Source organism: Pantherophis guttatus, chromosome 2 (genome assembly GCF_059756535.1).
Source record: "Pantherophis guttatus breed Tessera chromosome 2, ASM5975653v1, whole genome shotgun sequence".
In the NCBI taxonomy this organism is placed as follows: Eukaryota; Metazoa; Chordata; class Lepidosauria; order Squamata; family Colubridae; genus Pantherophis; species Pantherophis guttatus.
The window spans coordinates 133733413-133759480 of NC_142064.1; the positions used below are offsets into that span (position 1 = coordinate 133733413).

Below are 26068 nucleotides of genomic sequence, written 5' to 3' on the forward strand. Positions count from 1 at the left end.
TGTATTTGTTTAGTTTTCAAAATAAATGCCTTCACGCGTGGAACCTGTGAAGCAAGCATTGGGTGTCTAAAAACCATGGAGAGAAGTGGAAATGGCATAAAATGATGAGGAGGTTGGGTGTGAACAGCTTCCCTTATTTTAACAGGTGTTAACTTTCACATATTGTTGCTGCAGTATCTGTGATGTTCAAGCTTGCTAATTTATTCTCACAGGAACATTCAGCTATTCAAGGACATTGCATTGATCCTCCTTTTTTTCAGCATCTCTGTTTCAAAAGAGGTCAAACCTGTGTAAATTGAAGGGGTCTAAAAGCAATCACCTATAAAATAGAGAGAAAGGAAGTCCTGTTTCAAGGTATTTGTAAGTAAGTCTCTACCCATAATCACCATGTATGGATTGGGATCATCATAAGCTAAATCAGTGTTTGGTTAACCATGGTCTGCAAAATAAGCTGCAATTGGTTTGCTAAGAAAAAAACAATCCACATGATGGTTTAGCATAAAATGTGAATCCAGATTTTGGCTAATTTTCAGAAAAGAGACACTCATATGGGCTGTAGAATTAACAATGGTTAAATGCTAAAATACTGCCAAGAAATCACATGCTTTGGTCTTGATTTTTTAATTCCTCCAACAGATTTATGGCAAATCTAGGGTGGTGGCTCTGTCTTTCTAACTTTCTATATTTTTATAATAAAGTGTAGATTTTTTGAAGGATTTTTACTTGTAAGGCAGCTAGAATTACTTGTACAATGAAGTAAATTAGATAGACAGGTAGATATAGTAACGAGAGAATGTTTTACACAGAATTTAATCATTTTATTAATATTTCAGGCTGGAGCTTGACACGAAACACAAGCTGACATTTTGTAAACTAAGCTGGCTGGATTCACATAACAGATCTGGACCTTTTTTTTACATAAACACTCTACAAAAGGATTGTTAATAAAATAATAAAATATAAACAGCATAATAAAATTGTATCAAACACAGTGAAAAAGCACACTCAACTAAGATTCAGATTTACTGAAATTAACTCATAGTGTTATATTAGATTTCAAATGCTTATCTAGATAGCCACATCTTTCCCGAAAACTAAAAAACCTAATATTAATTTTTGTTAGGATTTCATTTTACAACACGTGATTACCAAAGAGTTATTGTTTCTCGTTAAACTCAGAAGATCATTGATGTATTGTGAGGAAAGCCTCTTCGGAACAACTGAAAATATATAACAGTATGTATGGAAAGAAACAATGCTAGAAGTCTCTTACACTGTTTTAGCAATATTTTCATTTGTGATCATAGTATGTATGAGTATACTCAATGGATTTGTGTAGTATTGAAGTTACCATAAATCACACTCGAACTCCTTTTCAGATCCATAAATAGTGTAAGAATTCACATTGTTGGCCAAATTTTTGTCTCCAATAGAAAACCCATGATTTCTGAACATTTAGCTATGATTTGATATTTTGCCTAGTCCTGAAAACATTGGAATTTTATTCATTCATTCATTCATTCATTCATTCATTCATTCATTCCACTTATTTAGCCACCCATCTCACATATGGTATTAGAGATCAGATATAAATCTTCCACATACAAATTTCCATATTGTGCTGCAAAATTAAAATATATAAAACCTTGATTTAGTATGAACTGCAAACTTGGCCACTATCACTTTTTCACCAAACCATGATTTAATCAAAGCACAACTTGCTAAGACATGTGGATGCTTATCATGCCTCTGAATAAGAACTGTTGCAGGATTACAGTAGAGGGATGTTCCTAGGCCAGAAATGGGAGGTAGGCCATAGGACGAAATATGCAGCTACAACTACATGCATCTTGTATGTTAAAAGATTTGATTAGAATCTGTATTTGGTAGTTTCCTGCAGCCTGGTTCTTGGGGCAGAAAGTAGGACATGTCAGAAAGATGAAAACATACCAATTAGAGACTGTATTGTACTGTAGCTATCTTGGCTTGGGATAGTTTGACAAGAATGTTAAATTTGTCAAAGATTCTTAGCTCTGTCTAACTACAGTTCTTAATGGAGTGGAAACAAGCATTAAAGTTACTGCAATCTATAGGGTAACTTTAGCAATATCTGGCTTCTGACAATGGGATTGGTTCTTGCAACCAGCAAAGTCAAAACTAAACAAACCACTTTGTGGCTCTGCACACTGCTTGAATCAAACCTGCATGGTTGTAGCAACTGGAGCATCCCACCATTTTGCTTCTCTGCTTTGTAATGTGTTTGTAAAATCAAGGGCAGAAAAAGCCTTACTAATAGTGGCAGCCTCTTCCCCCAATCCTTCCTCCCTCACACATACCACCCCCAGATCTGTCAAAGCTTGAATACACTGCCGAACAGGTACCAATTCAGCCACAGTTCCCAAGTTTCAACATAACATGAATAAATCATGGGGAAAGGAGATTTGTCAGCACTGAAAAGATGTATATAAAAACAGGAGGCTCGTGCAAGCTGCTACTACTGTAAAGTATTTCTAGCCTTTTTTTAAAAAAAAATTACTGGAATTTTTAGGCCAAAAAAAGGATAAAAAATTAAAACAAAGATGACAGAAAACAGGAAAAAGTGAAAAAAGCAAAAAGCATAGAAGTATGACTTCCATCCTTCTTTGCCTCGAATAATTGCCATCTTAATCCTTCCCCTTTCCCTTTAAACCTTTTTCATCCTCAAATCCTTACATAATCAATTCAGACTTCTTTCAACCAAAATCCATTATAAGGTCTGTCTTTTAAAAAATGTATTCCCACCCACCCAAGTGATCAGCATTGCCATTTCCACATGAGCTCCATTACTTTTATAATCCAGACTTCTAACTGGGGGGTATTTTGTTATTCTTCCATCTTTGTATATACAGTAATCTTGCCACAAGCTACTACCGGTATATATAATATTAGCTTCCCATATTTATTTTCCAGTTGAGCATCCATAAAATAACTCCAGTTTCATTGTAATATTTCTATCCTTAACAGGTTTTTCCCCTTTATCCAGAGGGAGGCAAAAGGAAACTCTTGACAGAGTTTTGTGGATAATAGCAAATGTCGTTGGGAAGGTAGGCATACCTGTCGGACTGCAAAACAATCCACAACATGAAGGCCAAAAGCCTAGGTGCTTTTGATCTTTGGAGTTACTCTAGATTTGAAACAAGGCTTCTCAGTCTTTTGGTGAGCCCTGTATCTTTTTTTTTATTGGCCAGTGCCTTTTTTTCTTCTTGTTTACTAATTACCTAGGACTGCAAATGCATCAGGATTCTCAAACACCTGCTGAAGTTACAAGGCTATGGAGCCATACAGTTTCATTCAGAAACACCAGAGACCTTTTCATTCAGATAAACCTTTAAATTAGATTCTGCAAGAAAATTGACAAAGGCTTACAAAAAAATGGGTTTTTAATAATCCTGCTACTCACACATATCTCTGAAAACAGATACAGTTTGTTATACACACAAACACACAAAGTAGAAGACTGGCTAGTAACAAAGTGAGGTAGGACAAGAGCAGTTGACAAGCCAAATGTAGTTCATCAACACTTAACCCATCACTACAATTTAGGGGCAAACTCCAAATTATTATGGTGGAACAGTTTTCTGCTTTAAAAGACAAAACATCCACTAAAAATAGGTTGTTTTTAACAGGTTTTATAGTCTATTTATGAAATCAATCCCGCCCACCCTCCCAGAAAACAAATACAAAAGGATAAAAATTCCATCTTCAACCTATGTTGCGATATCCTTGCCACAGCCTCCAGGTGGCCAAACAGGATAAATAAGGATAGCACCTGTCATGTAAATAAGCCATAAGGTGACTTTTAGTTTTAACACTATGAGGCTGTCAATCCAGCCTGCCGCAGGTTATTTTCTCAGGGGGACTAATACTGTTTAGTTGAACCCGCTATATTTTTTCCATTAAAAAAAGCTAATTCTACTTACTTGGTCTCCTAAATAACTTAGTAAAACAGGCAAGCAGCTTTTTACAAACTTAATTAAGCAGGGAATTTATTGCTAAACTATTTCATCATCTCTCTTCTTCCAGTGTTGCTCACTACTGAATCTTTGGATTCAAAATGTATTTGAAATATAAATGCTTCCATAATTCATAATCTGGCTATATAAATGAGCTATCAGTGACATTTGTATTTATTGAGTTGCTTTGGTGAGAAAAACTAAACAAGGCACTAGGGGGGAAAAAACCCTGTTTTATCTGTAAATAAAACAAGCAGGGAAGGGATGGATGGACACACACACACACAGAGAGAGAGAGCTTGTATAAATGAGTAATGGATCAGATTGAGGATCAGTGGAGTCATTTCTGTAATTATAGTTATCCAACTATTGGATTATAAAAGCAAAATGTCAGCCCGAAGCAAACAGCAGCGTATGATTCACCCCAGTACATTGTAATTAACATGTTGACAATTTTGAACTGGCAGTGAGCTAAGGCTACACAACTCTCTGCTTTCCTAGTCTTTGCTTCACAGTTCTATATTATATCTGATTGTGCTCTTTACATTCTGCCAATCCTTTCTGCCACTTGTCAAACATAAACAAAGAGATAAAGAAAAGCAGGAGTTGGAGGGGACAGCTATATAAAACTATCATGAATCTAATGTGCAAAAAGGCTTCACAGGTTGGCACGGTAAGATACAGAGGGGGACATCAAGCAGTTTGAAACCATGGAATAAATTTGAAGCCCTGTGGCATTTGGACTTTGAGATGAAAGCCCCACATACAGCTTGACACTCCTCATTGGACTAGTTATTTGCAAGGTGAAAATCTTAAGTGGTTTGTATTTATACTACCCTGGAATCATATGATCTGGTGAAGTAATATTCTGTTCCTTGGTTACCAGAAAGACCTAACGTTGGCTACGGAAGCAATCATTCCTATTTCATGTCCGTATGTGGATATCACTTAGGGTTAGTGGCCAATGCCAAGGCTCCGTTTTTAAATTTATTAAACTAGAAAACCAAACAACATTTGCTGTGATTGTCATTCTAACAATTCATCTAAATTGCAGCAGTATTACCTCAGGACAAACCATTATTAACAGTAGATTCATAAAACCAATCTTAGATAGCTATGGCTTGTGGAATTGGCAATGAGTTGAACAATAAACCAATTTAGAAATCATTGTAATTGTAGGCTTCAGGAAGACAGGCTATACAATTTGTAATACAAATATGCTTCTGATGGCAAGTAGTAAGAAGTGCCTTATTTTGACTGGATCATCTCTTTTGCAGGCAGGCACCAGAAGCTCCAGTTTGGAAGGAAGGAGATAGAATATCATATTCTGATGTTATGTTTTTTTAAAAAAAAAAAAAAAATCTGCAGCAGAATTAAATTAGACCCCGAGTGATGAACCTCAGTGAAAATATACTGTTTCAAGCTTAATAGAGTTAGTTTATTTTTTCTATCCTCCTGCTTCCTTGTTGCTTTCTGTACCTTGTTTTTAAATAGTGAGCCTTACTTTTTGAGTTCAGCATAGCCCATCAAAACCAATACACATTTGGGCAAGTCTGTTTCAGAAACATTGTTTTGCCAATGTAGTAACCTCGCAAAAAGGTCCACATAAAAGATGCAAACATGCTGCCTCAAACTGGGAAAGTAACAAATACAGATGTTCAAATGCCATAGAGTGGAGACTGCTGCTGTACTACTAATTATATGAAGCTGCATGAAAATGTCTCCTTGCCTGTTACTGTATATTTTGTAGGTACTGCCATCTTTCTTCCAAATCTCCAGGAGTCAGATTGCATTTGGCTTCCCTTTAGCAATTATTTGAATGTTACAGTTACAGTTTGAACAAAGTATATTTCACCCTGCCAGGCTGGGTAGTGGACATAGAGCCATGTTTCTTTATGCCAATGGTGCAGCTAGCCCTTTGACCACTCATTTGGCCTTGGAGGAACATAGCAACCTACTGTGATGAGGCGAAGCTAATCCAAAACCAAGGTCACAGTTTCTTCAGAGTGGGTCCAGAGCTTCAAACACTCTTGGCAAAAACATGGAAACTTAATAGACAAGTCAGATCCTTTAAATATCTTGGAACAACTTCCCGTTCCTTTGGATCATGAAGGGAAAAAAATAGGTCAGTCACTGAAAAGGCTGGCAAGAGTGAAAGGCTATGCTAGGTTTCTACTATTCATGAAGAGGACATTCTAGGCTAGCCGTCATTAAGATCTTTAAACCACAAATAATCTCCTGGATGTTATATGGTTCCCAGCTATGCTCTTACATAAAGTTAAAATCCAATGAAAATCATTCAATGTTGTTTAAGGGCCTTATTTTTAAGTTCTTTGCTGGATTTGTCCTGCTCCCTTAAACCTGAATCTGAGACGGTCCCTTATTAGAATCTGTATTGGTGACTTTAATTATGAGCTCAAATTAGGGATGCTTTAGTTCACAGGTGTCAAACTTGATTGCGTCACATGATGTCACAAGTCATGACATTTTTGCCTTTGCAGAGCCTGGGTGGGCGTGGCTTGCACGTGATGCATCCGGCCCGCGGGCCGCCAGTTTGAGACCCCTGCATGAAGTTGTTCAGATTCTTCACAATCATTTCAACTTCGCTTTTAAGTCCCGCTTCAGAAGATGTCAGTGCAGCTTTTTGAGCCATTTTTTGCTAGCTCCAAGATTGGACAGGTGTGAAGCTAAAGTCCTGCCTTCTTCTTTCCCTCTGTAGATTACAGACGGTTGTCACAGAACCATAGAGTGCTCATTGCAGAACCCACTGGCATGTCTCTGACAGGTGTTGACCAATCAGCTTGTTTGAAAATCTCTAGTGAAGGAAGAATGCATCACTTCATGCATTCTGCTGACTGACAGCTTGTATAGTCAGGTTTTCTTCCAGGTGTTTACCCTGAACTTAATTACTTCCATTAAAACTTCATTTTAATCCATTTGTCTGGGCCCATCTCTAGGACAAGACAGTAAGTTAATTCCTTTGGTGCAATAACCTACCTGGTATTTATGAATACTGTCATATCTCTCTTTAGCTGTCTATTCTGTAAGCTAAGCATGTGAATTTTATGGCAAATAGAGGATATTTGTTCCCCAGTCTTCCAAGATTCACCAGTTCTACAGCAGTTCTCAAAAATTACAATGTTCTTGCAAACAGAGAAATAATTTAAATTAGTTAAGTTCACTGTTAGCCTCTCCTTGCCAGTTCTAATCTGCAGTTTCCTCATTCCCCAAGTGCAAAACAAGAACTAGCTCAATTTTCCTTTTGAGAAAAAAGATGCAAAATAAGAATTAGTGAACTCTATCTTCACCATCGCTCTATGGATAGAGAGAGAGGCCTTCTGCTGTTCATTCAGCTCCCCCTTTGCACTTTAAAATGGACATTTCCCCCCCACTTGCTTATTACTTCTACAAATTAATTGCTCCAATTAAGTGATGCTGTATTTGCATTACCGCTAGTGAAAACACTGCTGTGATATTTTTGCTAGGAGACATATTAAATACAGCCAATTTTTTTTAAAGTATAGTCTTTACAGTTTCTTCCCATCCACTTTTTCTCCTTGTATTATCCCTCAGGATATCTTCTACCAGACATTTTAAAAAGTCACTTCTCAAAGCCACGATTAGAAAAATTAGAACAGCTGCTAAAAGGATAATCAGAGGGAAGAGCACACAAAGGTCTGCCGGTCAAGAAAGGGACTGGGTGATGGCCACTGGAGGCCTGGTGTTTCTTGGGGAAGCAGTGCCACAAGCTTGTCTCATGAGAGAGGCATGATTCTTCCTCTAGCACAGGGGTATCAAACTTGTGGCCTGCGAGCCGGATGCGTCATGCGCTGGCCATCCCCACCCCCATTTCCGCAAAGGGGGGGGGAGTCACAATACGACATGTGACGATGTGAGTGTAACACCCCTGCTCTAGCACAAGTGGAGGGTATGATAGAACTGACTGCTCCATCAACCAGCTCACTCCTTTACACTAGGCAAGCTGTGATTGATTCTGATGGGTCAAGAGGACAGTTGCTTTCTTCTGAATTATCTTACTGGGAATGACCCGAAGACAGATCACTACCAGCAAAATAGAGAAGTTGTGATCTCAAAGGTAGCGGTAGCACATGGGGGCATTCCAACCCTATGATTGAAGATAAGAGCTAGGCTAATTGCCGTTACCACAAGTGTTGAGTGTTTAGGAATCTGCTTAAACATCAACCAAGCAGCTTTACTACAGATGGAAATTCATGTTGCTAACAAATAACAAGGCACTAGAAAAAAGCTATTCCCAAAATTATCCCAGAAATTTTTTGCTAGAAATGTAACAACCCCCCCCCCCAAAAAAATAGGGTCTATCTTTTGGGGCATTTTTAGCCCTACCCCCACCCCCACAGTTAAACTGTATTTTCAATACTATTAACATAATATTGGTATTTCAGATAGCTTTTATGGTTGCCTTAAATATTTTGTGCATATTTGCATGGTGCACACGTCCCAGCTTCTAGATTTTTCTCTTCCTGCCACCTCCACATTGCCTCTTTAAAAAGAAAAATTGTTTGTAGAATGAAAACAGGGACTAAAATAATTGTATTTCAAAAGTATTTTTTTTTCCTGCCGGTGGAGTATTGATTTAAAATCTCTTTGGCCTAAACAAGAAGGCTGCATTCACAATAAGACATTTCCCCCCTAAAGACCTAGGAATTTGGCTTGTACCGGTATACCAGTATTATTTTGTCATCTTAGCTCCCCTTTTTCCTTTATAGACATTTTGGGAGGATTAAAAATTCTTTGCTTAGGAACAATTTCAGTCTAAGAACAATTTTACTTTACTTAATATGAAATAGTTGTGTGGCTTGTTTACGAAGGTCAGATGACTTTGGAAAAAAAGGAACCATTCCAATAAAATTATTTAATTATTTAATTAGAAATAATCAGTAAGAGTGAATAAGTTTGTCTGGAATGAGAAAAAACCGAGAGTGAAATTGAAAATTATGCAAGATGTTCCAGAAAGGGGAGGTCTTAAACTTCCAAACCTACAGTTATATTATGAAGCAGCAGCTTTGACCTTAGCAAGTGATTGGTTTGGAAGGAAAAAGACTGGAATACTGAATATAGAAAGTTTTGATCTTGAATTTGGATGGCATGCTTACTTATTTTATGACAACAAAGTGGATAAAGTATTTAAAAGCCATATACTTAGAGACTCTTTGATGAGAGTTTGGAAGAAGCACCGATTCAAATGGGATTATAAAATACCGCTATGGCTGGATCTTGGTCATATTATGTGGAATACAAATATGTCACTCGGGGGGTTTTTATACAAAGAGGTTCTTTTTACAGATGCGGACAGATGGCAGTTGAAGACATTACAGACACTGTTGGATGAAGGGATTAACTTAACTTGGTTACAATATAATCAACTACAATTGAGATGGAAAGAGGACCAAAAAACTGGTATTATGTTGCATGAGGAAGAATTGGTTAGACACATAAAAGAGAAAGGTCCAATGCATATTAAAACGCTTTATAATGTTTTGTTAGAAAGGGATTCAGAAACTGAATTAGTTAAAGATTGTATGATTAAGTGGGCACAAAATTTTGAAGAACCAGTGATGTTGGAAACATGGGAAAAAATTTGGGTTCAGAAGGTTAAATTTACACAGTCGCAGAATTTGAGGGAAAATTTCTATAAAATGTTTTATAGATGGCATTTAGACCCCAAAAAGTTGTCGTGTATGTACCCTAATGTTCAACCAAAATGTTGGAGATATGATTGCTTAGATGCTACATATTATCATGTTTGGTGGACTTGTAGGAAAGTTAAGGCTTTTTGGATAAAAATTTGGTGGGTCATGCAGAATGTTCTGAAGAAAAAAATTCAATTTTCTCCACAACTGTTTTTATTGGGTATAGTTAAGGGTTTTACATTGGGGGAAACAAAGTTGATATTGTACATGATAACAGCAGCGAGATTATTGATAGGTAAATACTGGAAAAATGAAGCTTTGCCCACTATCGAGGAATGGACTTTGAAGATGGCCAGTTTTGCAGAGATGGCGAAGATTTCAGCATCCTTAAAAGATTGTTCACAAGAGACTTATGAATGGGAATGGAAAAAGTGGATAGATTATGTTCAGAACAAATATCAAACTAGGAAGTATCAAATAGCTTTCATTTGAAAATGATATATCAAGATAGAAATATTTCAATGTAATGAAGATAAAAAATTATAAGGGGGAGGGAGGGGTTCAAGTTTTACATAAGTTTTATACGAAGGTTTTTTTTTTTACCTGATATGAGTATATTGTGTGGAAGTCCGGGGGGAGGGGTGGGTTAGGGAGGGTTAGGGAGGTTGGGAAGTTGGGGGTGGGTTGAGGAGGGGGGAAAGGGGTGAAAATGTAATTGTAAAACTTTTGCAATAAAAAAAAAAAAAAGAAATAATCAGCAACTTTATTTCCAGGCCTCCATCAAAGGAGTCCTTTATACTTTTTGTCTTTTTGCAAAACAAGATGCAACATGCTTGACAAATAGATAAATAATTGCCTTCTACCAAAAAGAAGACAGATTCTGGAATTTTTAAAAACGTAACTTCTCCCTCTTTAATTCTTTTTTTTAATGTATTGAGTTCCTTTTGTTAAAGATTAGGCAGTTTTCAGTCCTTGAGCCATACAGGGCCCAATCCCTTTTTGAGACCCAGAGCCTTTCCAAAACTGATGTAAAATTTCAGAAGCACAAGCTCCAAACCAAAATGGTGTGATTTGGAAGTTGTGTGTGAAAAAATAAAAGCAGTGAAATGGGGCGTTAAGCCCTTCGGTAGGTTCGATATATTTTATTTTTTAAAAGCCACACATAGTCCAAAAGGGACTGAAAATTATAGCTGTAATCGTTCCAATACCATTACTGCTTCTCTCCTACAGCCAATAACAGATGAAAAATAAATATATGTAGTCCTCAACTTATGACCATTTTTTTCAAAGTTACAATAGCGCTGAAAAAAGTGACTTGTAACCAACCCTTACACTTTTGCGGTGTCTCCATGGTCACATGATCAAAACCCACACACTTGCCGAGCAGCATGTATATACAATGGGTTGCAGCATCCTGAAGTCACATATTTGTGAAGTTTGCCATTTGCAAAGTCAAAGGGCGAAGCTGGATTCATTTAAGACCATGGCAAAAAAAGATCTTAAATCAGACACAACTCACATTACATTAGTGATAGAAGATCCAGTCTCAATTGTGGTCACAAGCCGCGAACTACCTATAAGTGAGCTTGTTCTATCCCAGCCATAAAAATACTGCTTGGCCCAGCTTTAATTGGATTCTGAGCTAGCAGAATTCACCAGAAGGCAGGATAAGAAACAATGGATGGAAATTAATCAAGGAGAGAAGCAACCTGGAATTAAGGAGAAACTTCCTAACAGTGAGAACAATTAACCAGTAGAATAGCTTGCTTTCAGAAGTTGTAAGTTATTCATCACAGAAGGTTTTTAAGAAAAGACTGGATAGTGGACAGCCGCCTATCTGAAATGGTATAGGGTCTCCTGCTTGAGCAGAGGGTTGGACTAGAAGACCTCCAAGGTCCCTTCAGACAATTCTTGGTTTAATTGCATTCTGGAAGATAATGCCAAAAAGACATTGACATGAACTTCAAGCCAAGAACAGAAGAGCATTTGTTAAGATACATTTTACAAACACTAATTTGATTTTGATTCTTTTCTGGAGTTTAATTTTGTACATATAAAGTAACACACTACAATTCAGGTTGAGCATTAAAGCCAAAATCTTTTATCAAGGGAGAAGCAAGGTTAGGACAAGCAAAAATCAGACTTGTAATTATTATCATTGGCCAGGAAAAGACTCTGTAAAATAGAACACAACATTTCGAACAAGACATGATACTTTTAAGTTCAACATCGTAGGCATTGTGCAACTTAGGGGTACACAATTTTCAGGAATGATAGTTGTGAAATTTTTGTTCAGTCTTTCTGACATGCATTACAAGACACAAAATGTACACAATAAAAAGTGCTTTGATTTACACACTAATCCCTTTACTTAAACCTGATGATTAAACACAATTACTAAAGTTACTTCCAATATATTTTATGTATTTTTTTGTCCCATTAAATGCTATACTTTGGTGGGTACTTCTGGAGGGGCTTTTGAATCCCCAATCAAGGTTATTGGAAGTCCAATGCAGATCTCAAATTGTGCCATGCTGTGTAATGATGTGGTTGTTTCTCTTTAAAAACTGGCTAACTGCAATCTTCTCCTTTCATTTTAGAAACACATCTATGTATTATATAAGCAGCCAGTTTAAATGGGGCATCAGCAATGTTGAACTGAAGAATGAGAAAATGCTTCTTCCAAATGCAGAAGTTTGTAACATATTATGCAATATGTATGTAGCATGATCTTTCAATACCCTGGAGCAATTTACTAAGATACTGCTATCACAAATTAAATACAAACTTCAAGCAAACTAAGATTGTAGCCATGAACAAAGTGTTTCAGTGAAGCAAACCATGAGCCACCAAAATGTTTGTATTCTGGAGAAATTAAGTTTACTAAAATATGCCATAAATACATGAACGTATGTATATTTCTGAGTGGCAGAGAGAAGGAAATCTCACAATGAATTTCTGCATGCATACAGTTATGCCATTATCCCTGATTCAGCACATTTTGTGAAAGTGGATTATTCTAGTTTATATTAAATAAGCAACTTTCCAAATGCAGTTAAAATATCGAGCAAATCTCTCCTTTTTTTCCCTTTTCCAGGCATGACTACATGAACATTCAAGAACTACTTTGGTGAAGGATAATTTTTAAAAGCACTTGGGTGGATTTGGACCTCCCAACCAACCTGAAAATAATCATTTGATTGGTTCCCAATAAAACATCTGGAGCGCCAGGAGATGATTTGATTGTCTGCAGAAATGTATAATCACAATTGCCAACAGGTGCAGATATACTGCTTTGGAGCCCAATAGTGGTCTAGCCTCCCAAATAGTCGATCACAGCAGGCTGGTTAATCAGCGGCACCAGTCCTATGAATAAGCTTGATGCCTGGCCATCTTGGAGGGCAGACAAAAAGCAAGCAGATGTCATTTTTATCTAGTAACCAATCTAGTGAATTTTCTATGAATGCAGGAAGAGCAGTGCAAGGATCAGCCATGGTGGAAAACGATGCAGCTGGAAAGTAGGGAGACACGTCAGTCAGAGTCACTGCTGCTGGAAGAGGAGGAAGAGGAGGAGGAGTGCTGGGGGAAAAAAGGAAAGTTTTCAATGGTCAAGTGTGGATAATTATGACATAGAACAGCTAAAATTATTTTAATGTATGCAGGTTTGCTGTTTTACAGATCACTTCGCCTTTCTGATTACCACCACTACTACCACATTCTAGATATCTGGGGTGGGAGGCTGAGTATTTGAACAACAACATCTCACTCTTTGTACATCAGAAGTAGGGCAGTTTTTTTACAAGCAAAGATTGCAAGAGACAAAAAATCTTAAGGTTTCATTTAGTGTTTAAGGCATCAGGCTAGAAAACAGGAGACTTGAATTCTAGTCCTGCCGTAGGCATAAAATCTGGTGACTTTGGGTTAGTCACTCTCCTCAGCCCAACTCACAGGTTCTTCTTGTGGGGGAAAAGAGGACGGAGGAGTATAAGGCACGTTTGACAGCTTGAGTTATTTATACAAATAATACATTTTAAAAATCTAAAATAAATTTCAAACTCCCATTAATTCCTTGCCACTTCTGCAAGTCACATTAATGCTAAATAGAGCAGAAAGCTATTTTGCAGGGTCTCAGTCGTACTTGTGGAACTGAATTCATTTATATGGCCATCCAACAATATGTTTTCTGGACAGCTTGACAGAATGGCAAAAGAATAAAGCACAGATTCGCAGTGGTATAAGAAGCAAGGTAATTGTTATGGAAGAGTTTGGTGATGGTGAAGCCTATTTCACATACTCTGGATTGTGTCTATTCCCTGCGGAGTTTTTTAATCCCAACAAATTTCTTCTGCCAGTCCTACATATATTTCATATCCTTCACCTTCATTTTTTTCCAACTCTACTATGGAAGAGATCTATAGGCCAGCAGTAGCCAAGTCATTCTCCATCTGCAGAAATAACTAAGGGACGTAATACAGGGATGCAACCTGAAATACTATCAATATGAACATGAACAAAATATCTAGCTTTTTCTCTTCTTTGCATCTAATCTAGGTACAAAATGGAGTGGCTGTTCTAAATCGGACCCTAAGGTAAATTAATGGAAGTTTAATCCTGGCAAGATGGTGGTACTGCTGGTGGATGGTTGATAGATCTAGTTGAGCAACACTCTCTCATCTGTTCTAAATCTGGAGGCTTTAGAAAAATCTGGTCCACAGCTCGTTGATGTTCTTGAATCAACCCAGTCTAATTTGGGACATGGGTGGAATGCTGTTTCAAAGAAGCAGACCATGATTGAGAAAGACCCCTGTGGTCCCAATAACAATTAAGAATTGAGGGAGGGAGGAAGAGAGAGATTAGGATTAAGAAACTCAAACTCCTCCCGGGTAACTTTAATTAGACAAGGTTTCAATAATCTCACTACGAGATGTCCAGCTGGTGGTGGCAAACTCCAAGCAAATCTAAGCAATTTGATCCTCCGGATATTTTGAACATTTCTCAGAGGCCCAACAAATAATGTCCAAGCCCATCACTCTCTTTAAAAAAATCTGGGTGACTTTAAACAGGGCTGTCAGATAACAATTTATGTATACCATATGAACAGAAACAATACTGATGATTGTTCTTATCTCCAGAGCATAGGCTCAAACCTGAGTTCCTACCTAGGTCTGATTAGATCGTTCTTTGTTTTTAACTAGGACCTTTCTAGTGTCTTCTCTGCTAATTATTAATAAATAACATAATTGTGTTATTCCTTTTCTAGTTTTATAGTGCACACCAACCCAGAAAGTAGAGTTTTAAAAGAGAACTTTAGAAGATGTATTTGCATTCCGTGTGGCTGTATGGATCTGATGAGTGAACATAATCATATTAAGTTAATTTTATTATTTTTTTTTCCCCCAAAAGCAAAACTGTAGTCCTTTGATTGTAAAAATGTGCTTGGGGATGTGTGGGGGGAATGGCCGGTCGATGTCGATAAAATAAATGTGGGCTTTTCAACATTGCCCTATGCAGGTCTCTGGTTATTAGACATGGAACAAGAGACCCCAATCAGTAAGACGTGAATAGCCCGCCCCTCCCAATCCAAATGCTGATAACTGCACATGGAGCTCTCTTCAGCCAACATCAATGGTGTTGATCAGTTATTTGGAACGCAGCCAGAACAACAAAAGCAGCCTCTGTTTCAGATTGTCACTTCTGTGCTAATTGGTACATTGACTGCTTCTGAAACGTTCCTTCATGCATAGCCAGTGTAAATTGGGAATCAAACCTCATTGAGCAATGCTTCCCCTCTCCCCATCCCCAAAACAACAAGTTCCTCTGTTCCTCCTCCTCCTCTTCTTCCTCCACCACCAAGGAATTAACCCTAGATTCCAAATATGGATCCAAATCAAACAGCCTTTGAGATTTTCAGAAAACAAAAGGTACAGATTTGCGACAAAACCTACTTTGGCAGCAGTTGGAAATAAATCATAATTCCTAACAGGGTGGATTTGATTTAAATCGAGTTGATTTAAATCACAATTTAAATCATGATTTAAATCACTAGTAAAAAGGCTTGATTTAAATCAACTCGATTTAAATCATAATTTTTAAAGAGCAACTGTCATCTCTGCTACTCCTTTGACCCACTGCTGACTCACCGATAGTCCCAGTGTTGCAGAATATACAGCCTCATGCTACATAACCAAGTTCCATTTCATGCTGAATAAACTAAATTATTTATGTATCTTAAATAGAAAACTATCTTACAATAGATTTTTACCCCAAGTTTTTTATTAAAATAAATTCGATAAAAATCAAAAAAATCCGATTTAAATCAAAAAAATCTGATTTTTTTGATTTTTTTAAAAAAACCATTGATTTTTATTCACCCTGATTCCTAATAACGGATAGTCCTTGGCTTACAACAGTTCTTTTAGTGACCGTTTGAAGTTACAACGGCACTGGAAAAAAGTGACATGGTCGTTTTTCACACTTACGACCTTTGCAGCATCCCCACGGTCACGTAATCAGATGCTTGGCAGCTGACTCATATTTACGACGGTTGCAGTGTGCTGGGGTCATATGATCACCTTTTGCGACCTTCCGAGAAGCGAAGTCGATGGGGAAGCCAGATTCACTTAACAACTGTGTTACTAACTGCAGTGATTCACTTAACAACTGTGGCAAGAAAGGTCATAAAATGGGGGCAAAGCTCGCTTTTAGCAACAGAAAATTTGGGCTCAATTGTGGTCATAAACCGAGGACTACCTGTACAGCCTAGGTTTGCCATCCCACTCTCTACTGATCTTTCCATGCACCTTGTGGTGTTTGTGTTGTTTATGCATCTTGTGTGCCTTCTTCATCTTCTTTTTCATCTTTTTAGCAGCTTTCTTGTCCGTCACGTAGACGCCCGCAGCAGCAGCCCCAGGCAGCAATGGATTGACTCCTATTCCTCCCGGCATCCCAGGAACAGGTGGGGGCAAAGGACCACCAGGCAGGATAGGCTGATGACCAGGATATGGGGGCTGAATGGGATGGCCTGGGGGATAGGCAGGTTGCCCTGGGATCCCTACTGGGGGAACAGGGCAGGGGCCAGCAGGCATAGGTACTGGAGGGAATGCAGGGTTCACAGGAGGTGGGTATGCAGGATTGAAGCCACCTGGATAAGAAGGGTTGGGGGGATGTGCTGCTCCAGGGAAGACACCTGGCTGCCCTAAAATGGAAGGTAAGAAGAAACAATAGATCTGCTACTTGGTGAAACAAATCCAGCTGTAGCCATCTTTGTAGAATGCCTATCAATGAAGGGCTAATTTGCTCACAGAATTTCCTGGTTATATTTTGTAGCTTTAGACAAGCGCATATTCTATACAAAACTCAATTCCTTCCTAACCTGCTACACCCAGAATGCTGCTAAACTGGTGTATTCCATGACACCGTCTGACCGTTGTGAGAAAACCCAATATACTTGGATTAAGATCAGACTGGAAAAGGCTAGTTAGTTATCATCCTCGACTCATGATGGATGCAAATAGCACCAGCTCCTATTTCCCCACAATTTAATAGTGTGCTCAGTGATAATCGTAAAACCTCTCAATCCAGCAGATTCTCACCCAATGGCAATTGCAAATGCTTTTGCTCTTTGAGCAACATCATAAAGATGCTTTGGCTTGGGTGTTGTTTTTTTTTTTTTTTTTTTTTTGGTAAATAGAATTTATCCAAAGATAACCGAATCTGAAAGCAAGCACCCCATTAGAAAATCAGGTTATCTTAAGTTCCATCTCTTAAGGCAAATTCAGGGTGCATGTATGGGAGACCACGAAAAAGGATTCCTCCGTGTTTGTGCGTTTCAACCTTAAACATGTCTCTTAAAAGGAAAAATCCAAATGAGCCAACTGTGAAGTGTATCTGGCAGGCAGCGGTAAGGAAAACACACAGGAAGTTCTTCCACAGATTACTGGAGACAGTCTAATTCGGCTGCAGGAAGTGGGCTGGCTGAAGTTAATTGCAACCGGCCATAAATGCCTGTAGAGTTGCTTCTGGACAGATTTCCTTTCCACAGGAAATTTGCAAGACTTTTGCCACCAGTGTGCTAATGCTGTTATATTGACAATGTTAGGAGACATCAACAAAATGGCATTTAAGGCATTACAGGGGAGGGGAGGGGGGGAGACAGAGAGACCATGGCAACAAATGTATTAATTCAGCAAGGATCCTGCATTCCAAACCTTTATGGGTAGCTGCCAAATGCTGATCTCCATTAAAGCCTCCAGTCACAAGGCCAACTACTTGCCCAGAGAGATTTAATAGGCAATGACACACTGTACTCAATTTGTGCTTTTAGAGAAGTATCTTAGCAATTCCCATTAAATCGCCTTCCCTTTTTACCTGCATTGGGATCCCACATGGTCCTTCACAAGAGAACAATCTGCCAATTGAGGAGAGAAGACACAAGTAAGACCAACAATGTAAAATTAGAAGGCCATCAATACTGCACAAACCAGCCATAGTGAAAGATGCAATGAAGCTCTTTTCCATTCAATCTTTCTCCAGGGTCAGGTTGCACATGGCAGGTGTATATCTATGTATTTTAGATATACATCGTTTGTTTTCATCGTTTAGAACAAATTATAGTGGCCTGTTTCATTTATAAAGCCAAACCATAAATCATGAGTTATAAACAATCGTGGTTGATTTCACACATCTCATTAAGAACCTCCTCCCACCCGCACCCACCCACCCCCCAGTATAAAAACATGATGTATAAATTCAGCAAGGAGTAATTTGGGAAAACAGCACAGTGTGAATTTCAGGATTCTTGACATATCTTTTCAAATATATTTTTTAGTATTTGTAGTTCTTAGTCATACCGATTTAAACAATATCCTTCACAGCAGGATAGAAAATACACCCAAATACAAGAAAGCAGTTTTTTTAAATAAATGAGATGAAGTTTTCTAATATTCATGTTTCATACCAAACTCTCAATAGGTTTGAAGAATTATAAAAAAAGAAACATTTTGAATTTTGAGAAACTACCCATGTTTTATTCCCTTTTCAGATAAATCAGGCTATGCAAAATGCAGAAAAGTATCAAGTTGTAGTGAACAAAAGAAATTAAAGACAGGTGATAACAAAAAAGAGCAATCTAAACATAGTTTTACAAACACCATTTATTATATAGCCTTTTCTACTTTTCTATCATTGAAACCATATTTGCTTCCACTAAGTTCATGCACCACATTACCTTTTGCTCTTTTCGGGGTCTCCTTCAGCCACAACTTTCTCTGTTTTCACACTTCCTTCATAGACAGGCAGTCCTCGACTTACAACCACAATTGGGACCGAAATTTCTGTTGCTAAGTAAGTTGAGTCATGCCTGATTTATGATCTTTTTAAGCCATGTTTGTTAAGCGATTCGCTGCAGTTGTTAAATGAACCATGTGGTTGTTAAGCAGATCTAGCCTCCCCCATTGATGTTGCTTGTCATTTTCCCATCTTTGGCAAGTTTCCACCAAGATATACAAATTCACCACTTGCTCTAGGGTTTGCTAATTATGTATAACTTGCAATTATTCACTCCATTTTCAGTCAGATCCAGTTATTTTTAAATCCATATTCCATTTTCAACTGTTTTGTATGTTCCATAATTCAAATCAAGACTACTCATTTTATTATATGCTTTTTCTGAATCAAAACAAAAACATGTAATAAACTTTATCGGACAGTTTGCAAACTTTCTGGCATAAAGTTGCGGAACACTTCCCACATTTTGTTCATTGTTCCTCTTGAACCGTTTCTGTCAAACACCTTGCCAAGTACATTGATTAAACTCTGCTTTCTGAATTCACTCTTCTTTCCTACGGTTTAGTACAGGAGAACAATGATGGCATTCTTCAGTGACATTTTAAACTATGTGCCCAAGCCATTCCACACACATAATTTCATATCTAAACATTGTTTTATCTATACCATCTACACCTGCAGTCTTGTTCAACAAATTCACAGCACCAAGATTTGTTTAAAATAACTTTTCCTCAAACCCAAACATTTACAATGTACATTTCAACTCCACTATTGACATCTCACTATCATTCCCAAACTTATTTCTAAAAGACACCATCATACTTCCCCTTCATTATATTTAAATTGGGTCTCTCTCTCTCTCTGCCGAACTTTCCCCACATAATTATTATTGTGAGGAAAAAAGAGGAAGAAGATGACACATTGATTTGGTGAATGAAAGGCCTGATATAAAATAATCACTTAAATAAAATAAGTTCAGCACTTTTGTTTTTAGTTCCATTGTCTCTGCTAAAGGTTCCTTCCTTAGCCATTTTCATCCACTTTGAAAACAATTCTTTTATTTTTACACAAACACTCTACATTTTCCTCTGTCTTTTTCTAATCCATTCCTTATTCTTTGAGTATATTTGTTGCCTTTTTTTTCTTCCTAAACACATTATATCATATCTTTCCCTCAGCAAGAACCATTACCTTTTGTTTTTTTTTCTCACCCACACCCTTTTTCATCTCAAGGGGCCATGAAACATTATTTCTTATATTCCCCATTAGCATATCTACATACTTTTGTTTCCTTTCTCTTTCCTTTCCTTTTTTTAAACCATTTTAGAAATCCTAGCATTGGCGTGTTATCTAAATGAGATTAAAACATTTAATATTGGACTGAACATTCAGGGCAAGAAATACATTATTTCAATGTTTAGAATTCCTTTTGGCCCTGAAGTCCTTAAGGTATCCCTGAAATGGTTTAAATACAACATGCTACCTTCTTTCAACAATGTCCTTAAATTCCAGAATAAATATTACAGCTTTTCATTTCTAATCGCGCTCATGTATACTCAAAACAAGGTTTAAAAGGACAAGTTAGAATTAGCATCCTCCGGTTTTAAGGTTTTAATGTTCCAAGACCAAATGATGGGAACACGCATCGACCAATACATCTCCATCAAAGCAAATCAATTTTTGTTATTGCAATTAGGCTAAAAGAATACATGACTGAAACCTGGCCAAGAAAGCTACATAAATTACTCTGCATTAGACTGAGGCAGGATAAAAAGCCCCACTCTTTTTCACTTACTGAATCCAGAAAGGTTAACAATTTTCCTGCCAAATATATTTAGATCCTCCATTACAATTTGCTTCTTATGCAAACTCCTTAAAGTCTTGCTATAGGGAGGAACTGACTGCAAATGCCATTCTAACAAATCCTCATCCTCGCAGGCAGGACGATTCCCTCACCGGCAATTTCTGCATTGAAATACACTACGCGCCCTGAAATGGTCGTTGTTAATGTATACATTTTTTCTCTATGAACATTTGCACTGCTGCTATTGTAGGCATTTGGGCTCTAAAGGACTATGTGCACAACCCCACAACCCCCCAAATGTTGCAGGTCACGTAATTAATTCTTTGCAGCTAAGGAAGCAGCAAGTCTATAGTGCTGAAAAAGAAAAGGCTTTATCTACATCATCTCAATCGCTCTTCCGCCATTATTAAAACTAACATTATCCCTTCATGATGCAACAAGTTATGTTGAGAGAATTAAAAGATAAGGCTTGTTTAAGGCAGGATGTTAACAAGGGAAATGCCTAGCACACAAACTAGCTCATCTGTGTTCTGAATTGAAGGCTTTGTCCAAGACACTGTTTTTAAGTATGATTTGTATCTGAAATGTTTATTTATTAATCACATTTAAAAGCCACCTTTCTCATCACAGCTCTTGATGGCATACAAATAAATAATCAATATTCATAACAAACATAGAATCATAGATTCATAGGGGCTGAAAGGTAGTTCAGAAGTCTTCTGGTCCAACTCCCTGCTCAAGGCAGGAGTCTTATATCATCCCAGTCAAATGGTTGTCCAATCTATTTTTGAAAACCTATAGTGATGGAGCACCCATAACCCCAGGAGGCAAGCTATTCCACCGATTAATTGCTCTCATTGTCAGAAAATTTATCTTTACTTCTAGGTTGGATCTCTCTTTATCAAGCTTCCACCCATTACTTCTTGTCCTGCCCTTTGAGACCCTAGAGCAGTGATGGCTAACCTTTTCCGGACCGAGTGCCCAAAGTGCACATGCTCGTGTGCGAATGCGCGTGTGCATGCACGAACTCCCAAAATGCAATGCATGCATGGCCCCCATGCATGCGCCCTGACCCCTGCGCACGCCCCCTGCACATATGTGTGCCCCCCACATGCACCCGCCCGCACCCTCAGCCCCCTCGCATGTGCCCCACCCCCTGCGTACGCGCGGCAGAGACCCGAAGACCAGCTGGCTGGTGGGAGGTATGCACGCATTTGCAGCAGAGCTGAACTGGGGCATCAGAGAGGACTCTGCATGCCACCTCTGGCACACGTGCCACAGGTTCACCATCACAGCCCTAGAGAGTAAGTCAATCCCCTCTTTTTGAAAGCCCAAGTATTAGAAGACAGCTATTACGTACATTCCCCTCAATCCTTCTCTTCAATAGGCTAGACATACCTAGCTCCCTCAACCATTTGTCATATGATTTAGCCTCCAGGTCCTTTATCATCTTTGTTGCTTTTCTCTACACACTTTCCAGGTTCTCAACATTTTTTTTGCATCGTGATGACAAGAACTGGTTGCAATATTCCAAGTGTGGTCTCAGCATGGTGTAAAGCAATTCTATCACTCCTTATCTGTTGTTGCAGCCTAGGACTGCACTGGCTTTATTTTATTTTTTTGACAGCTGCAGCACACTGCTGGTTCATAATGTAATAGTCCACTAGGACTCATAGACCCGTCTCACAATCACTATTGTTGAGCCAGGTATTATCTATAATATATACCTATACCTATGCATTTGCCTTTCCCTGTCTAAGTGCAGGACCTTACTTTTCTCACCATTGAACTGTATCTTGTTGGAGAGGGACCAATATCAAGTCTGAAAAGATCCTTCTCGATGTTGAGCCTATCTTCCATAGTGCTGACTATTTCCTGCCCCCAGCTTGGTATCGTGTACAAATTTAATGAGTTCTCCTTCCATCCCCTCATTTAGATCATTTATGAAGATGTTGAAGAGCACTGGGCCCAGTGCTCTTGAGGTACCCCTCTCCATACTTCCCTCCATGTAGATGCAGTTCCTTTGAGGACTACATGTTGAGTGCAGTTGGTCAGCCAATTGCGAATCCATCTGGTGGTGACGCTGTCTGTATTTTCTTACCAAGAAGTAGGCTATAGTCTGCTTTGTCAAATTCAGTATAGCAAAAGCCGTAAGAAAGCAAAAACTTGGGGATAGCAAACTAATAAAAAAAACCTAGCAGCATCTACAAGTATTTCCTAACCCAGCCCCTGGGGAAAGGCCCAGATCTTCAAGGCTCAAAGGATGAGAGGGTTGGGGATAAGGTCCACGACAGAGAAGACAGATTGCTGGGATTCCATCAGATGATGCTGTTTTAAGGATGGGATCTGAGGACCTCAAGGGATGAGTGAACTTGTGAGGTGGCCAATTAGTGATATCCTTCCAATTATTTTCCTTTTCTTGTTTACTTCTACTTCTAGTGTATCTGTACACTACTAGTTCTACACTTTAAAAAGACACAGACAAGAAGACAATTTCAGACAAGGGAAACAAAGATAATTAGAAGATTGGAAAGTAAAGTCTATGAAGGAAAAAGGAATATTATAGCACCAAATACCCGAAAAGATTTCACAGAAGAAGGAAAGATTTATTCTCCATTGGTCCAGAATACAGGTTCATAAACAATTGCATTAAGCTATAGGAAGGTAGATTTTGTTTGACTGTCATGGGAAAAATAAAATCTACCAATACGAACAGTTTGACAGTGGGTCTAAATACCCAGATGATTGAGGAGACATCCTTCATTGGAAGGCTTCAAGTAGAAATTATATATAGCTTTGGTAGGGGTGCTTTACTTGAGATTGTAGCACTTCATGGCCTCTTCCAATCTATGATTCTGCAGACCCACGTTCTTTCATTGTGTAATTTTAACATCTCCTCTCCTTTACTTTTTCCACTCTCTCATATCTTGCTCTTATTTGCCCAACACAGACTCCCTATACTCTTTTACACAGGATGTACTTACATTGTTGACATTAAACAACAGCGAGTGGAACTAGAAACAACACTAGAAACAACACGTGACAGTGTATATAGTATGCCTGCTAAAGCTCAGCCAGCTGTGCCCACCCACTCCCAGGCTGTTCCATGCCACCCTCCTCTCAATTTTCAGCAGCCAGCATCCTGCATTTGCTGAACATGCTCAGCAAGGTGGGAGTGGATTTCCCAATAATTTTTGTAACTTTTTCGCTTTTAGGTTTCTCCAAAATTATTCCTCTTTCACATCATTTTAGCTACATAAACTCAGTGAGTCTTCTTCTAACACCTGGGATTTTAGTACAGGCCTCTTTAAGAATCTATGATACTAGAAGGAAGGGATGGGGAACTACGTCCCTTTTAGGACCTATGGACTTCAATCCCCAGAATTCCTGAGCCAGCATGACTGGCTCAAGAATACTGGGAGCTGAAGTCCACAAGTCATAAAAGGGCTATAGTTTCTCTCTCCCCCCCCCCCCTTCTAAGGTATAGTAAGTGAACTTCCGGTAGGATTCATCAGTTAAAAATCTCACTTTTAGGATGAAACTATTGTATTAGATAGTAACTCCAAGTCTCACACATCTGTATGGATTACTAAAATTCATCACCAGGATTATTAGTTAAGTGCTCTAAAATATTAGTGTGTTTATGATTACTAATAACCTAACTGTATTCCTTAGTTTTAAAGATGGACCATAGCTTTAAATCTGTGTTATTCAACCTTGGCAACTTCAAGATGTGTGGACCTGAATTCCAAGAATTCCTCCCCCAGCATGCTTTTGCTGGGGAATTCTGGAAATTGAAGTCCACACATCTTATAATTGCCAAGTTTGAAAAACACAGCTCTAAGACTCCAATTTTACTTTCTAAAAAGGTGCTGGGCTGCCAACACTTCATTTTCTGGGCGTGGCAATCCCATTACTGTAATTTAGAGGTAAAAATAGGGTAAATCCAACTCGATCAGCAGATTAACCGAGGTGGATTTAGCCTCAGCAAGGATGTCCCGAAAATTGCATTTCCATTTAAATGTGCAAGACCCGTGCCCAGTTATATACCTGGTGGTAAAACCAAGCGGTCAACCACCAACTCACTTCAGTCTCAAATATTTTTTATTTAAGCTACTTCCTGGGTTCTCAAGAGGTGCAAAGTGAATCCATGCATGCAATTAGTTTATTGATTCTACTTCTTGAGAACCCAGCAAGTAGCTTAAATAAAAGATGATTTAAACTAGCCATGGCTAAATGTGTCGTCTCTTATGTCCACACCCACAGCGGAAACAACACCCATTTTCCTTCAGAAAAGAAGACGATCCCAAACAAACAATCCCATCCAAAGAAGAGTTAACTACCTTTAGCGCCTCTCCCTGCAGCAGCACTCTCTTAACTGCTCCAACTATCACTTCCTGGATCCCTTTGCACCTGACACCATTTCCAAATTGCTCGGTCCCATTGGCTCACCGCGCTTCTTTCCAAACTTTCCATTGGTCCGAAGTGATGTCCGTCAAAAGTCGCGTCTCCATCACCCCGCCTTCATCTAGCTTTTAGAGCAGGAGTTGTAGAAAGGAGCAGCGTAATAAGGGGAAGAATTGTTGGTGGTTCTGCTGCTATAAACAGCTGTGGTCCGGTTTAAAGTTTTTCAGTGGATATGCACCTCTTTCCGTTCAAATTTTGAGATAGAACTTGCAAGTGAATGGGAAAAGGGCATTTTATAAAGTGCAGAGGTTTGAAACTGCAAAAGCCAACCGAGGGATGGCCGGTAGGAGGGAAACGAGAGCCACTGTGGCCTCACTTGCATCCATTGCTTTTCTAAACATTAAAATCACTGACGCATGGTCGTTTTCTTAACTAAAATGGCTTATTACTGTCTCCTTCCAGGATAGAATAGAATAGAGCTGGAAGGGATCTTGGAGGTCTTCTAGTCCAGCCCCCTGCTCAAGCATGAGAACCTATGAAATCTCAGACAAATGATTGTCCAGTCTCTTCTTAAAAACCTCCAGTGATGGAACATCCACAATTTCTGAAGGCAAGCTGTTCCACTGGTTAGTTGTCCTCACTGTTGGGAAGTTTCTCCTTAATTCCCGATTGCTTCTCTCTGATCAGTTTCCAACCATTATTTCCTGTCCTACCCTCTGGTGCTTTGGAGAATAATTTGACCCCCTCTTCTTTGTGGCAGCCCCTCAGTGGTGGGTTGCTACCGGTTCGTCCTGGATCAGGCAAACTAGTAGCAGTGGTAGTGGGAGACTCTGCCCACCCTCCCGGACGTCATCAAATATGCTCTGCATATGCGCAGAAGTGGTGCATGTGCGAGCGAAGTGAGCACG

The 26068-nt window shown here is 38.7% G+C and overlaps 1 protein-coding gene across 1 annotated transcript; it reads right to left on the reverse strand.

Moving 5' to 3' along the window:
* Positions 1 to 11683: 11683 nt before the first annotated feature.
* Positions 11684 to 25206, reverse strand: PRR13 (proline rich 13). The gene is made up of 4 exons (XM_087886812.1): positions 25097 to 25206; positions 18032 to 18071; positions 16465 to 16859; positions 11684 to 13243 (listed from the first exon to the last, which is right to left on the reverse strand). The coding sequence occupies exons 2-4, from the start codon at positions 18048 to 18050 to the stop codon at positions 13196 to 13198; spliced, it is 462 nt and encodes a 153-aa protein (XP_087742938.1). The 5' UTR covers positions 18051 to 18071; positions 25097 to 25206; the 3' UTR covers positions 11684 to 13195.
* Positions 25207 to 26068: the final 862 nt, after the last annotated feature.

Coding starts and splice junctions, on each gene's coding strand:
- PRR13 (XM_087886812.1), bottom strand. Junction 13,244..16,464: donor AACAACACAAACACCACAAG/GTGCATGGAAAG, acceptor TTTTTCCCCCAG/CACTCCTCCTCCTCTTCCTC.